The sequence below is a fragment of the Mustelus asterias genome, chromosome 20, assembly GCF_964213995.1.
Source record: "Mustelus asterias chromosome 20, sMusAst1.hap1.1, whole genome shotgun sequence".
In the NCBI taxonomy this organism is placed as follows: Eukaryota; Metazoa; Chordata; class Chondrichthyes; order Carcharhiniformes; family Triakidae; genus Mustelus; species Mustelus asterias.
Genome location: NC_135820.1, coordinates 55,401,441 through 55,418,164, shown reverse-complemented (window position 1 = coordinate 55,418,164; position 16,724 = coordinate 55,401,441). Strand labels below are relative to the sequence as shown.

The 16,724-nt window shown below is 44.4% G+C and overlaps 1 protein-coding gene across 1 annotated transcript in view; it reads right to left on the bottom strand.

Annotated features, from left to right (window-relative positions):
• Window positions 1-3,724: 3,724 nt before the first annotated feature.
• Window positions 3,725-16,724, bottom strand: part of LOC144508311 (phosphoprotein associated with glycosphingolipid-enriched microdomains 1-like) — a 100,609-nt gene continuing 87,609 nt past the window's right edge. The window contains exon 8 of the mRNA XM_078236136.1: window positions 3,725-4,456. Coding sequence (XP_078092262.1) covers window positions 3,989-4,456 — 468 coding nt within the window. The 3' untranslated portion in view covers window positions 3,725-3,988. The remainder of the gene's footprint in view (window positions 4,457-16,724) is intronic.

The window sequence follows — 16,724 nt, the reverse complement described above, 5'->3', positions numbered from 1 at the left end:
ATGAGTAAGTATCAAGTTTTTAAAAATATAACTACAGACCTGCACGTTATTTGAATGCAGGGCAGGACTCTTTGAATTCATTTTGTTAAAGAGTGCCTTCATTTACCTCCACCATACACGTACAACAAATCCTACAGAAATTAAGAGGTCATATTATGCCAGAAAATCTGTGAAAAATAACACTGCAAACACGTTAACTCAAATACAAGCAAATTAGTTGCTTTAGATAGGCAACTTCAATTTAAAAAGAAAGGCTTCGGAAACTCAGATTTGTCAATGTTTTTTAAGACGGAGTAGCCAACTTTCAAAACCAGTTAAGGGTAAAAGGTAAAATAAAACTCAAAGGAGATAGACTCATTTTAGGATTGTTAATCTACATTTTAAAGATTGGTTCAACCCATTTAGACAGCAAGACATTGGAACAATTGAAGCTGCCCTGATGGTGAACAATGAAATATTACAACATCAACAGCCTGGAATTATTTGGTAGGTGTATCACAATGGTCTAAGTGCGGCGATGTGTTTCCCACCATCTTAGACAGCAAAGATAACCTTCTGCATCTTTTGTAAAATGGGAGAGGTGGATACTCAGCTTGGTGTCCTCGTGCATCAGTCGCTGAAAGTAAATGCGCAGGTACAGCAGGCAGTAAAGAAGGCAAATGGTGTGTTGGCCTTTATAGTGAGAGGATTTGAGTATAGGAATAGGGATGATTTACTGCAATTGTATAGGGCATCGGTGAGGCCATATCTGAAGTATTGCGTGCAACTGATTTACCTTGGTCTTGTGGTTAAATAGAAATATTGACCTTGATCTTCCAGTTTCCATATCGTCGGAGGCTGGACGTCGGATCCAAGATGCATGTCGGGACAGTGCAAAAGTCTGATGTGCTGACCTCCATAGAAATTGCTTGAGAAGCTCTAACTTCTGATGGGTAATTCCCCTATCCACCAGGACCCTTCATGACTGTCTTTGAACCTGAACTAGAGTCGGAGCCTGACAGTTCTGCAGTACTTACCAAAATAGTTATCCGGGAAATGTTTTACGGATTAAAATAAGAGTTCCCTAACTGTGTGTCACGACACCCAGTGGGGTCATGGGATGAGCAAGTGGGATCACAAGCTCTGAAGCAGCAGTGGAGGTTGCGGAGTAAAGACTGATGAGAAGCCTGGGATCGGCTGTGAGGCCCCTTTTAATGTATTCTGTGTGTGTTTCTGTCAAATCCAATGAATTCAGAGGCTCGATCACTGACACCAATAGTGCCTGCAAAGTTGTAGGTGTCTTGGTTGTTATTTGCGCCTGTATCTGTGCTCTTTTACCCCTCAACCAGCTCTCCCTCTATCCCCTGCAAATTTCACTCCAGCAAGTGGGAAGCATTAAAATGGGGTGACAGCAGAAAAAAAGTTTGAGAAACAGAGGATTAAAACCTAGTCCAACACATGGATAATGCCAGAGGTGAGCCCCATCCCGCCCCCCCACAATCACTCACCCTGACATTTTGACTACTCCAAACATCACCCCCCCCCTCTCCCCCCCCCCCCCCCTCCCCCCACCCATACCCTGACTATCTACTGGATCCCAGACTACTACCCAATCATCTCTCACCTCCTGGCCACCTGACCCGACCCAACCCCACTACTTGCCTATCCCTCCCAATCCTGACTACCTCTCACCAGCCGACCACCCTGAATACCTCACCCACCTACCGATTCACTTATTCACCAAAAAAAAACCAACCAAGACACCTAAACCCTGACCTGAAGGGCAGCACGGTGGCACAGTGGTTAGCACTACTGTCTTACAGCGTCAGGGACCCGAGTTCGATTCCAGGCTTGGGTCACATAAGAATATAAGAAATAGGAGCCTCAACTATTTACCATTTATATAGACGATCTGAAGGAGGGGACTGAGTGTAGGGTAACAAAGTTTGCAGACGACACAAAGATAAGTGGAAAAGTGAATCGTGTGGAGGGCGTAGAAGGTCTGCAGAGAGATTTGGACAGGCTGAGTGAGTGGGCGAGGATCTGGCAGATGGAGTATAACATTAACAAATGCGAGGTTATTCACTTTGGAAGAAATAATAGCAAATTGGATTATTATCTAAATGGAAAGAAATTACAACATGCTGCTGTGCAGAGGGACCTGGGGGTCCTTGTGCATGAGATGCAAAAACTCAGTCTGCAGGTGCAACAGGTGATCAAGAAGGCAAATGGGATGTTGGCCTATATCGCAAGGGGGATAGAATATAAAAGCAGAAATGTCTTGCTGCATCTGTACAGGGCATTGGTGCACTGTCTGTGCCGAGTCCGCATGTTCTCTCTGTGTCTGCGTGGGTTTCCTCCGGGTGCTCTGGTTTCTTCCTATAGTTCGAAAGACGTACGGGTTAGGTGCATTGGCCGTGCTAAATTCTCCCTCAGTGTACCCGGACAGGCGCCGGAATGTGGCCACTAGGGGATTTTCACAGTAACTTCATTGCAGTGTTAATGTAAGCCTACTTGTGACTACTAAATGAACTTTAACTTTTAATTTTAACCTGCCTAATCCCCAACCTGACTGCCCCTCCCGACACGAGTATCCCCAACCCACCTATATCTACTTACCCTCCTACCTCCTACCCACCAGCCTCCCTACCGACCTATCACCTCACCCACCTACCGGTTCACTTATTCACCAACTTACCCATTCCCTAACACTCACAATGAACTTTTATGACATAAAATTATTGCCGTATAAAGGAGCCGTGTCATGCCTTCCTCCAACTCCACAGCGCTCTGAGGAGGCTGCACTCTACATTTCTTTTAAGGTCGGCCTCAGAACAAGAGCTGAGCAATGTCGAGGTGGGGAAAGGTTGATGATGATGATGATTGGTCCTCCTCAAAAAGGCCTGGGCCACTGCTTTGAGTAAATTTCCTCCATTGTTTGCACCCCTTCCAAAAATACATTTGCCCGACTCCTCCACCATCTCACTGATATTGTTCAGACCTGTTGAAAATTGCCCGCCGTTACTTCCTGGATTTGTGTGAATGATGTGCTCCCGTACATTTCGGCCAAAACATTTAAGTTAAAGTTTATTTATTAGTCACAAGTAGGGCTTACATTAACACCACAATGAAGTTACTGCAAAAGTCCCCTAGTCACCACACTCCAGCGCCTGCTCGGGTCAATGTACCTAATCAACATGTCTTTCGGACTGTGGGGGGAAATCGAAGCACCCGGAGGAAACCCACACAGACACAGGGAGAACGTGCAGACTCCACACAGCCAGTGACCCAAACCGGGAATCGAACCCATGTCCCTGGCGCTGTGAGGCAGCAATGCTAACCACTATGTCACCATGCATGGTCTGAAGTTACCTGATACTAATTAAGATTTCTGGAATTTTGAAGTGATACAAAACGAACGACGGTGACCTGCACCATACTTAACCAGAGTGTTATGGTAGAGGACAGGATTCCATTGACTATTGCCCCTATTGATTATCTTCTATCTTCACTTGTTTTGTCAACTTTTACATTCCGGTGCTGACAAATGAACTGCGCAGGAAACTTGGCCACAAGTTCCCACTGAGACCAGTATAAATTTCAGCATTATTTGTGTGTGGTCCAGAAATTTGGAACCATTGCGTTAATGCGTAAATTACTGATATTTACCACTTCATAATGAGGATCAATTTCTCCTTCAAAAATTAACAGTAAACATGCTAATCTAGAAATGATAGTTGCCAATATTTGCAGTGATCGCTGAAGGCGGATTTGGTCTCCACTAATTTAAAGCAGGTGAGTTAATGTTTTCATATGACATTCCTCAGTTCATGTTAAGTGTTCACCCATTAATATTGCCAACTATAGGCTATTTTATGTTCTATATTCCAGCCACTGAATTTAAAAAGTCTGTAACATCACTTAAGGCATCAATGATTGTTTCTCTAAAATAATCACATTGTTTCAAGAGTCATTTAATTTAGATTTCTCCATCCTTGCAAATGCTCAACTAGAGTCCTGTTATATAGACCTCTTTGCCATTGCCTGATGTTAGTACTCGTGTATGTGTGCAGCTCTGCTGCAGTTCACTGATACTTTCATAATAGTTTTCTGTTTGCCTCTCATGACTGATCTTTTGTACTTTGCCACTCTTAATAGCAAAATTAACTTTCTTCCATTTTGTACGAATTGCTTCATAACCTGGTTCGGGTTCTTCTTCTTCGTCTTCATTCTTGCATTTCATTCCCCAGGTCCTTTCATTAACTGAAGCATACTCAGGATCATCCCCTGGTATCTGGCTGCCTGAGTGCCACCGTGGACTCTTGATAGACTCGTACTCTGATTCTTCTTCATTCAGGTTCCCTGTTGACCGAGAGTGGTAACTTAGGTTGCCTTCCTTTTGGAGTCCTGTATGTAGAGCCAATGACATTTCCTTTCTGGGACCTTTTTTTGCCACCTTGGAGTACATTGCTGCAATCTATAAGAGAAAATGTACATTAAGTAGAGCAGTGGACAGGTAGAGATTCCATAGAACAGAATCGAATTCCTACAGTGCAGGAGGAGGCCACTCGGCTCATCGAGTTCACACCGACCACAATCCCACCCAGTCCCCATCCCCGTAGCCTCACGTATTTACCCTGCTAGTCCCCCTGACACTAAGTGGCAATTAAGCATGGCCAATCAACCTGACCCGCACATCTTTGGACTATGGGATGAAACCGGAGAACCAGAAGGAAACCCATGCAGACATGGGGAGAATGTACAAACTCCACACAGGCGGTGACCCAAGCCGGGAATCGAACCCAGGTCCTTGGCGCTGAGGCAACAGCGCTAACCACTGTGTCATCGTGCCGCCCCATGGAAGGAAATAATTAAAAATTAAAACTGGTGGAATATGAAGTTCATTTTTCATAAGGTCTCATACCACAGGAGTTGCTCTCTGACATTTTTCCTGATGTTGAGCTATTTTATTAATGATGAGCAAATCATTTAAACCATCCATTTGAAATGCTACTGTTTATGATTTATGGATTAACAATGCTAAATGAGAGGGGTCAGAACCTCTATTAAAATAATAGGAAAACAATCTCTCACAAATTTGTTGTGTTCACATGGCTCAATTTCAAAGCAATCATTTATATTTTTCCTATTACATGGAACAGTGAATGACCACTTCATAATATTTACATTTGAGTTATTGCATTAAGATACTTCCAAGCGAATTGCACAAACCAAAGAAAAAATAGTAACATCTAGAGTGAGGCACAAATTCGATGTTGCGTTCCTAAATGTTTTTTCATTCCAATAGGGATCTGTCCAAATGGTAAAATCCTAACTCTGTCCTAAGTGGTTGACCACTTATCCTCAGGCAATGACCATGGGTTCTTGATTCTCCAGTTAAGGAGAAACAACCATTCAGCATCTACCCTCTCAAGGTCTCTCAGAATTTTACACATTTCAAGAAGATTAAATCTAATTCTTCGAAAGTCCAGAAAATATATTTATTTATTGATTAGTCACAAGTAGGCTTACATTAACACTGCAATGAAGTTACTGTGAAAATCCCCTGGTCACCACTCTCCAGCACCTGTTCGGGTACACTGAAGGAGAATTTAGCATGGCCAATCCATCTGCACATCTATGGGACTGTGGGAGGAAACCGGAGCACCCGGAGGAAACCCATGCAGACATGAGGAGAATGTTCAATCTCTAAATAGACAGTGACCCAAGCCGGGAATCGAACCAGGCTCCCTGGCTCTGAGAGGCAGTAGTGCTAGCCACTGTGCCACTGTGCCACCCCATAGTCCCATTCTACTCAAATCTCTCCTCATTGGACAACACTCTGATCCTTGGAATCAATCCAGCAAATCTTAGCTGCAGCCACTCTGTTTGGGATTGAAATGCAATCATGTACTAAAGGTCATGACATGACTATCTTGTGTTAGTCATGTGGCTTCTGCCATGAGGCACAGGCCAGGGCTAGCCATGCTACATTCAGTTCTAATAGTAGACATTGTACTAAAAGCACCATACTATTTGAGTTCATAACATGGTGTCAGAAGTGGAGTAGAGATTGAGTTTTGAAGAGCTGAAGAGAAGCCACAGTTACGGAAAGCGGAACACAAGGTTCCGATCTGCAGAAATCTGCTCAGAAAAAGGAGCCATCGAAAAGGATAGCAAATAAACTGGGCGAGTCAAAACGGCTGTTAATTTTCCTCTCTCAGCTCCTGTCAAAATGAACAAGATGAGAGGTCACACGATACCAGGTTATTGTCCAACAGGTTTATTTGAAATCACAAGCTTTCAGAGCTGCTCCTTCGTCAGGTGAAGTGGAGAGAGGCTTGCAGGCACAGAATGTATAGGCAGAGTGACAATAGCCCGACACTTGCAGGATAAGTAGACAGTGTAGTGCAGTGTATGCTGGCTGAATAACAAGTCTTTACAGGTAACCACGAGACTTGTTAAGCATGGAGCTGGTTAAAATATTTAAATTCTAATTTCAATCCTATTAGCGGGCCTGGGACTGAAGTCTCCAGGCCCACTAGCCTCCCCACCCCCGCGCTCCCCCACCAGGAGTGTTGCACTCCAGTGGGGTGTACAACAGCTCCCCACTAACGGCGGGCCGACAGCCCATCCCCGCTGGAGTGAAGGGAGGCCATGGAGGCCCCCCAGGATGTTGGGGGTAAGGGAGGGAGTGTCCCTTGGGCAGTGCCAGCCTGGCCCCCTGGCACTACCCAAAGGGCAAAGTGGCAATGCCTGGGAGCACCTTGGCATTGCCCACCAGGCATCAGACTGGGCCTCTGGGGGGGGGGGGGGGGGAGAGGGGCAAGTGATCGGTGGGGGTGGGGGGTCCCGCTACCACTCTGCACTTTGGACCAGTGACAGTGGGAGGGAAGGGTTGATTGAGGCGGGCCAAGAGCAATGGGGGGGGGGGTGTAGTCGGGGCAGCGATGTGGGATTGCTGTGCTGGCCAGCGATTGGGAGGCTGGCAGTGCAGATTACTGCGCATGCGTCGATCTGCGCTATGGCAGATCGGCGCATGCGCAGTGGCCAGCACAACGCCATGCTGCCAACCTCTAGAGCGGGAATAGGCCCTGCCCTCTGATTTTTAACAGGATTCATACCAGGGCACTCTGTGATGCACAGAATCTGGGAGATTCATTTTGAAAATCTCGCTGAAAAAACCAGCAGGATTTACTCCCGTTTTTACGTTAACTCGGCACTTCGAATTTTTTTGGGAGAATTCCACCCATCATCTGGACATGACATACAAGCGTGGGAAACACTTGTACATTGCACATGCAGCACTCCCTTTGAAAAAAGCTGAGGATGCTGAAACAGAATGTGAAATCTTCCAGATTCAAGTTGAAGCAGCAACTCAGCATGTTCTGGAAGTCATTAACCCTGCAGGGACATTGCCCGAGATTTTCTGGCTTGTCCTGCCAATGGTAACCCACTACTGCGGGTTCTCCATTGGCGGACATTGTGAACAACGGGAAAACCAATTGACAGCAGCGGGACTGGAAGATCCTGCCACCAACCAATGGCAGGCTGCCTCTGCCACACCAAACCACCAGGAGGGGTGTGTGGGGGAAATACCACATGCTGCAAGAAGTACTGATGGTGGTATAGTTTGAGAGCATCAGTGATACAGCTGTGGACACAACAGCCTACGTGTGGTCACACAAGCATATTGCAGATAGTGTCAAATTGATAGGCCAAGGTGGCATCTTGTACAAAGTAAATAGAGTCAGTAGCTCCAAGGAAGTGAGAGGAGAGATGCTGATGTGCATCCATGCAAGTCAACAAAGAATTGAGTCGAGTCTAAGGAAGGCAAGAGAAGTGCTCTATGGGCCAAACAAGAGCCAGTTTAGTGCTTGCAATGAGTGTCAAGCTAAAGCAGGAAAGAGAGCCACTGATGACACATGGCATCCTAGACAAATCAGGGATGAAGCTGGGAGTAAACCTCTTCACTATAGCAGGAACTGATTATCTTCTTACAGTAGACCACTATCGACTACCGGTGAGATTGTGAAATGCCTGAAAGCACACTTCAGTCAGTCAGGCATTCGAGACATTTATGAACTGAGGGCCATTGGCACTCATCACAGTGAAGAATTCAGTCACTTCACAAAGGATTGGGAAATTCAACACTATACATCAACTCCACACTGTCCCCAGTTGAATGGGAAGGTAGGGCTAGCAGTGAAAATTTCAAGGAAAACATCGAGCAAATCTTGCACAAATATATATCTGGCAATCCTCAGGTGAGAAACATACTGACCGAAGGCATGGAAAATAGTCCAGTCCATCTTAGAAGAATCTTAGAATCCCTACAGCACAGAAAGAGGCCATTCGGCCCATCGAGTCTGCACTGACCACAATCCCACCCAGACCCTACCCCCATATCCCTACATATTTACCCACTAATCCCTCTAACCTACGCATCCCAGGACACTAAGGGCAATTTTAGCTTGGCCAATCAACCTAACCCGCACATCTTTGGACTGTGGGAGAAAACCGGAGCACCCGGAGGAAACCCACGCAGACACGAGGAGAATGTGCAAACTCCACACAGACAGTGACCCAAGCCGGGAATTGAACCCAGGTCCCTGGAGCTGTGAAGCAGCAGTGCTAACCACTGTGCTACCGTGCCACCCATAAACTAGTCCATAGACTAATGTCAAATCACATTCCCACTACTCTCCCGATAGCAAAAATGCTACTCAAGCCAGAAACAGCAACAAGTCTGAGTGAAACAAAAATCAAGGTGAAATGGTGGAAAGTCAAATTTCATTTTGACAAAACTGCCAAACCATTGTCAGAATTGAGTATTGGAGAGCTAATCAGGGTACAAACTTTCAATGCTTTCAACAAGAATTAGCCCAAGTGGAAACTTGGGACACGTGTAGAGCAGTTGTTGTCACAATTGTATACAATGGACATGAACCACCAAATATATTGGCGCTACTGCAGGCATACACAAACAACTAGAGAAGCTGCTCCTTCACTGCAGGTGACCAATCAGGAAGATGGGATCTCATCAGCTGCACATAGTAAAGAACCACCATCATTCCCAGAGATCCACTGGTCTCGAACAACAGAAATGGAACAACAACAACAGTTACCAAGGCAACAAGTGCCACGCAAATGACACTCAGAGGGAAGATCACCCAAACAGCCAATGACAACACATGAGTACCATTAAGGCATCTCTTTGGTTTAATGACTATGTAGGTACTACATGTGCAGAGACTGAATGGAACAATGAACACTTTGTAAATGCAGAAGAGTGGGTGAACAGTAGCTAACTTGGTAATTCAAAGTTACACATGATGCTGCATGCAAATTTGTCCTTTGTTATGAAAAGAGTGGTACTTCGTATTGAAATGCAATTATGTATAAAGGTCCTATCTGGCTTGCTGTAGTCATGTGACCTCTGCCATGCGGCACGGGCTGAGGGCAGCCATGTTATATTCAGTTCTAATAAAGGCACTGTACTGGAAACACTGAGTTCATAACACCTTCTTTGGGCAAGGAGTCCAAACCCTGCAGAGTATTCCAGCTGCGATCTCACCAAAGCCCTAAGTAACTGCAGCAAGATTTCCTTACTCTAATCCCCTTGCAATAAAGGCCAACTTGCCTTCCTAGCCATATGCTGTAACTGCATGTTGACCTTCTGTGATTCTGTACAAGTGTCCCTAAGTCCTTCGGCATATGGACAAAAGGATTTGGGTGTTTGTAGCTAAACAGTTCAAAACACATGGAATTGTTCTACATCTGGTCTGGAATGTTAGCTTCTGGAAAACGTGAACCTAATGCTTTAACCGTAATGAATTAATGCCTTTTGGATTTGCCATGAATTACCCCATTGTTGTTGTAATCCTGTTTATCAATATCTGTGGCTTAGGCATTAATTAACACGTAACGATTAGAAAAACATAGCAATTGAGCTGTATGTTTGTTAGTCTACCATTACGTATGGATATTGAATGATAAGTCACAGATTTAAGATTCCACCAAAACAATTAAATGGGAGATTTGAATTAATTTTCGAGACAGATGGCGGTCCTAATGTGGAATTCTCTACAGTAAGCTGTTGTTAAAGACAACTCCATGGACGTTGTTAAAAAATAGACTGTTGCTTGAAAAAAATGGAACAATAAAGGGATGAGGGAAATGGGCCTGAGATAAAAACCCTCGGCAGACTTTTTTATTCTGTAACATTCCAGGACGTTTAAATAATATTATTTGTTAAGCTGAGTTTGCATTTTGACTTTTTTTTGGTTATTGCACAATGTTAGCCTAATGCTATCATTTTGGAAGAAGACCAGAATTGTCTTTTGGAATGGAATTTTTAAACTTTTCTGTGTGCTGTATCTCCTGCAGATACTGTCACACTCTCAAGGACCTCACGTCTTAAAATGCAGAGAACATGGTGTTAACTACCAAAAAGGAAAACTTTGCAGAGAGTGATTTTCTAAATTTTAATAGCATAGAACTATAAAGTTAATAAATTAACAATTACAAAAAACACAGAACTCTAATGTGATGATTATCCAAATCCCCTGAGACTTCTTTCCAAAATTCCTGGGGTCCAGGGGACTAATTTCAAAACTTTCAATTTGATTTGATTTATTATTGTCACATGTATTAGCATACAGTGAAAAGTATTGTTTCTTGCAGTGCTATACAGACAAAGCATACCGTTCATAGAGAAGGAAATGAGAGAGTGCAGAATGAAGTGTTATAGTCATAGCTAGGGTGTAGAGAAAGATCAAATTAACGCAAAGTAGGTCCATTCAAAAGTCTGATGGCAGCAGGGAAGAAGCTGCTCTTGACTCAGTTGGTACGTGACCCTTTTCAAGTTATCCTTGATGAGGTATTTTTGGACATTTATCTGACTGACTTAGTTCTTAGAATATACAGGGACAGCTTGTCCTGAAATTTTTGCTTTGAAAGAATTAACAAGTTTATGCTACAACTGATGCAATATTTGCTGCATCATGAACTTTTGCAAATACATTTTTAGATAGCCCATGTTACGATTTTAAATACTGTCTGAAATAACATCATCAAGAATGTTAGTTCAGCTCGAGAAGTGTAGCTGGGAATTTTCATCATTCATTTTGAATCATAGGCCTTGGATGTTGCTTAGTATCTGCTACATGATTGTAATCAGCCAATTGATTGAATATAGGTGTGGGGAAGACATTGTATTGAAAGAAGTGTTGTCGCCATGAATAGGTTTTCCACAAAAGCCACGGAGTACCTTGTACTCCTTCAATTTCATTTGTACCCTTCTAGGGGAGGGTAGTTTGAGAAAAGGACTGAAACGTGTTTTTCAAAAAAAGGGATTTTGGTTTCCAGAGATAATTCTAGAGGGAAAAGGTGAGGGAAATCAGCACAAGATAAAGCCATCTCAATGAGTAAATGATTAATCTTTCTTGCTAAAGTAGATGCAGCAGAGAACAATCCAGGGTAATTTTAACTGAATCGGCCCAATAGTTAACTGACAGGAGCAGATCAGCCGCACATTTTACCTGACTTGACTTTCCACTGTTGGCACGTTTTAAAATTTAGATAGTCTCTCTGCCATCAGAGTAACACTGGATACCAAGGACAAATAAGAGTCCCTGTTGACAGCATTACTAAAACAAAAATGATGGGAAATTATCCCACTGGAAAATGCCAGAAATGACAGTTTTATGTTTATTTATTATTGTCACAAGTAGGCTTGCATTAACACTGCAATGAAGTTACTGTGAAAATCCCCTAGTCACCACACTCTGGCACCTGTTGGGGTACACTGAGGGAGAATTTAGCACGGTCAATGCATCTAACCAGCACGTCTTTCAGCCTGTGGGATGAAACTGAAGCACCCGGAGTAAACCCACGCAGACATGGGGAGAACGTGCAGATTCCGCACAGACAGTGATCCAAGCTGGAATCGAACCGGTGTCCCTAGCGCTTTGAGGCAGCAGTGCTAACCACTGTGCCAGAGGAAAGAGAACCAGAGGAACAATCATCCTGTTGGGCTTCTGTTGTCTTCCACTGGTGTAGCCGCAGTGGAAAATCTAGGCTACAACCATTAATTACTGGGTGAACAAACTTGGTGAATGCCCATCCCAAAAGGAAATGGTGTATGCAGCAAAGCTGTCCAATTATTTTGCCATGCTGCAATGTTATGGCTGAAGAGTTCAATTTACGAGTTGCAATCTTTGCCACAGATATTCTGAAGTACCATGAATGATTAGGGATGGGCAACAAATGCAGATCTTGCCAAATGCTGATCACATCCCATAAAAGAATGAATTAACAAATTGTTGGCAGCAAGACTAGGATCCCTCCTTCAGCATGAAAGAAAATGAAACCTCCCCGACTCGGTCCGAAATGGGCAATTCCTTATTTTTAAACAATGGCTCCTGGTATTAGATTCTCCCACAAGAGGCAACATCCTCTCGTCATCCACCCTGTAAAGACTCCTTAGGATCTTGTCAGTTTTAATCATGTTGTTCCTACTCTTCTAAACTCAAGTGGATACAAGCCTAGTCTGTCCAACCTTTCCCCATAAGAGAACCCACCCAATCCAGCTATTAGTCTAGCAAACTCTCCTCTGAACTTCTTCCAATTCATTTGCATCCTTCCTTAAATAGGGAGACCAATACTGTGCCATGTGGTCTCACCAATGTCCTTTATTACTGAAACACAAGCTCCCTATTATATTTAATTCCCCTCGCAATAAATGATAACACTCGATTAGCTTTCCTCATTACTTGCTGTACCTGCATAACAGCCTTTTGTGATTCATGCACTTAGGCACCCACATCCCTCTGCATCTCTGCTCTCAGCACTGAGATAATGGCTGGAATTTTACCATCCCACCCGCCACGGGAATCGGAGCGGGCGAGGGGTGGACCATGGAAAGGTCAGTTGACCTCGGGCGGTGTTTTCTGGTTTTGGGGCGAGGCTGGAAAACCACGCCCAGTAGGCTTATTTCTCTTTTTTCCTGCCAAAATTGGCAATTTCACACTTTCCCACATTATGTTTCATTTGCTAGGTCTTTGACAACTCACTTAGCCCGTTTCACAGAATCATTACAGCACAATAGCCAATCTTCTCTGCATTGCCAATATGTTACTCCTTACAGCAAGATCTTTTGTTTTTCACAGTAACCTAGTTATGCGGCACACTAGAACATGGGGTGGCACAGTGGTTAGCACTGCTGCCTCACAACGCCAGGGATCCGGGTTTGATTCCTGGCTTGGGTCACTGTCTGTGTGGAATTTGCACGTTCTCCCTGTGTCTGCATGGGTTTCCTCTGGGTGCTCCGGTTTCCTCCCACAGTCCAAAGATATGCGGGTTAGGTGAACTGGCCATTATAAATTGCCCCTTAGCTAGGGTAAATGCATGGGGTTACGGGAATAGGACCTGGGTGGGATTGTGGTCGGTGCAGACTCAATGGGCCGAATGGCCCCCTTCTGCACTGCAGGATTCTACCAGTCCCAGCAGTGTTCAGGTCTAGACCATCCCCACTTTCCCTAGTACTGGTGTCAGTGCCCGCATGAACTAGAACCCATTTCTCCCACACCAATCTTTCAGCCATTCATTCATTTCTCTTAAGTTATGCACCCTATGCCAATGTTCATGTGGCTCAGGAAACAATACAGAGATTACCTTTGAGGTTCTGCTTTTTAACATAGTGCCTAGCTCCTCATGCCCTCTATGCAGAACATCTTTCCTAGTTCTACTGATGTTGTTCATACTGACATGGGCCACAACAACTGGATCCTGCTTCACTGCAAGTTCCTCTCCAACCCTGAGCAGATGTCCCAAACCCTGACACCGGGCAGGAAACACAGCCATCTGGATTCTTGCTCTTTGCTGCAGAGAGCAGCAATTCTCTCTCACAATTCTGTCCTCTGGCCAGTAGTAATAAAGGGATATGAGGAAGGAAGGGATATGGAGTTAGAACACCTGCATGTGGGGAAAACAAACACCAGCAGAGACTGTTGGGTTGAATGGCCTGCTCCTATGTTGTATTTCTATCTGGATCAAATTGCTGATTAAACAGCTAAAAATTTAACACTTGCATTCCGAATACTTTTGTCTACAGCTTCAAGAAATTATTTTCCAAACACAACAGCTCTTAGTAAATAAAAGATATTCACACAATTGAACACTGTTGCCTCACAGCGTCAGGGACCCAGATTTGATTCCCAGCTTGTGTCACTGCCTGTGCGGAGTCTGTACGTTCTCCCTGTGTCTGCATGGGTTTCCTCCGGGTGCTCCGGTTTCCCCCCACAGTCTGAAAGACGTGCTGGTTAGGTGCATTGGCCTTGCTACATTCTCCCTCTGTGTACCCGACTAGGGGATTTTCACAGTAACTTCATTACAATGTTAATGTAAGCCTACTTGTGACAATAATAAATAAACTTAAAAACGTTAACACATGTTGCTGGGGTGCCTTAGCTGATAACGTGAATGGCGATCAGACTAACTATTCAACTGTCTGCTTACTTTTCAGTTGAAAGAGAGGAATCTTTCACACATTCATACCAAATTCCTCTGCCTTAGCTATTTTAATAGCGGAATTAGCTACTTTCAATTAAAAGGGCTGATGGCTCCAGGCAAGATGAACTTAGCCTGTTGCATCTGAACAACAACATTAGCAACAATAACTTCTGCCCTAATGTCACATGGAGGGAACCCTGTCCTGTAGCCAATAATTAAATCAATTTTAATAGCCTATTTCCATGTTACGTCGAACATCAGGAGATATTCTGGCCGAAAGTGATTGGAAAAGGAATCTGGGATGCAGTCATATAACAATCATGATGGTTTGATAGCACAGGCTGTTCCTATTCAGTCAAAACTTCTCCAAAGCAGCTCCTTAAAGCCTCTGGTGTTACTGCAGTTTTGATAGCGGAATGGTGGATCTAAAATGCACAGCTGACATACATATTGCATTGAGAGTTCTTGGCAGAAGCATCCTAGCCTTATAAGGGCTTTGAAATAAGTTCAGAAATTATACAGGAAGTCCAACGTACTACCACTTGGACACTTTTTAAACCTGGCTTGCATTAGCATCCGAGTCACCCTGCATATGGTGTTGAAATCAAGTTCCTGCAAAGAGTCTCAGATTGCTTAGCATCAGTGCTTTCATTCAGATAGAGTCTCAACTCCATAGATATCCTGCTACTCATGTGGCACCATGAAAGTATCCTAACAGTGGAACATTTGCAAAGCTTATGGTTTTTCCATGTGGTGAAGGCAAATCAGAGATGGGGCTATATTATTAAAACCCAAATTTTGTGACCTTATTTACAACAATTGAAAACCTATTGCACCCATTCAGCTTTGGAAAATTGTTTTTCTATAATCGCAGTTCAAAACCTCACATCAAGTCATGATTGTACGTACACATGCCTTTCCATACATAGAATCATCAAATCCCGACAGTGCTGAAGGAGGCTATTCGGGCCATCGAGTCTGCACCAACCACAATCCCACCCAGACGCTATTCCTGTAACCTCACATATTGACTCTGCTAATCGCTCTGATACTAAGGTCAATTTAGCCTGGCCAATCCACCTAACCCGCACATCTTTGGACTGTGGGAGGAAACCGGAGCACCTGGAGGAAATCCTCTTAGACACGGAGAGAACGTGCAAACTCCACACAGACAGTCTCCCGAGGCTGGAATTGAACCCGGGTCCCTGGCGCTGTGAGGCCATGATGTGGAGATGCCGGTGTTGGACTGGGGTAAGCACAGTAAGAAGTCTCACAACACCAGGTAAACCTGGTGCTGTGAGGCAGCAGTGCTAACCACTGTGCCACCGTGCTTACATTGTCCGGAAAAAGTCACAGCAAGTTTGGATTGTACTTACTGTGGGCTTATGGCATTTTATTGTAAGAAACATGCAAAGGAATTGAGATAAATTAGATGAAAGAAATGGGCTGAATTTTACAGGATGGGAGGGGGTGGGTGGGTGCGTTGGTATCGCTTGCTCCACTTGTTACAAAGGTCAGTTTCAACCTCACCAATGTAAAAATAGGCCGTCCCACAGCAATAACAGGCTGGGGGTGGCCTAAACAAGCAGATGGTGGAACTTCCGTCCTGCAGTGGTAAGATTGGCTGCCGTTCTAGCAGTCCCAGAACTCAGGAGTGGGTGCTGCCAGGATTTCAAGCAGGCCCTCTGCAGAAGAGCAATGGATCCCAGACTAAGTGAAGTCCCGGGCTTTTAGGAGGGGTGGGAAATGGGCTTCAGGGGTCAGATGGGTAGACACAAAAAGAGGATATCATCTTGGGGGGGTGGGGCGGGGTGGTGTCCTCCAAGTGCACAAGGCACCTCGCAGGAGGTGATGGCCTAGTGGTATTATCGCTAGACTATTAATCCAGCTAATGTTCTGGGGACCCGGGTTCGAATCCCGCCACGGCAGATGGTGGAATTTGAATTCAATAAAAAAAGAAATCTGGAATTAAGAATCTACTGATGACCTATCGATTGTCGGGAAAAACCCATCTGGTTCACTAAAGTCCTTTAGGGAAGGAAATCTGCCATCCTTACCTGGTCTGGCCGACATGTGACTCCAGACCCACAGCAATGTGATTGACTCTCAACTGCCCTTGGGCAACTAGGAATGAGCAACAAATGTTGTTTGCGCTGCCCATGTCCCACAGATGAATAAAACAAACCCACTTCTTCTATCTCACCTTTTAATGAATTGTGTTTTGTTGTTTA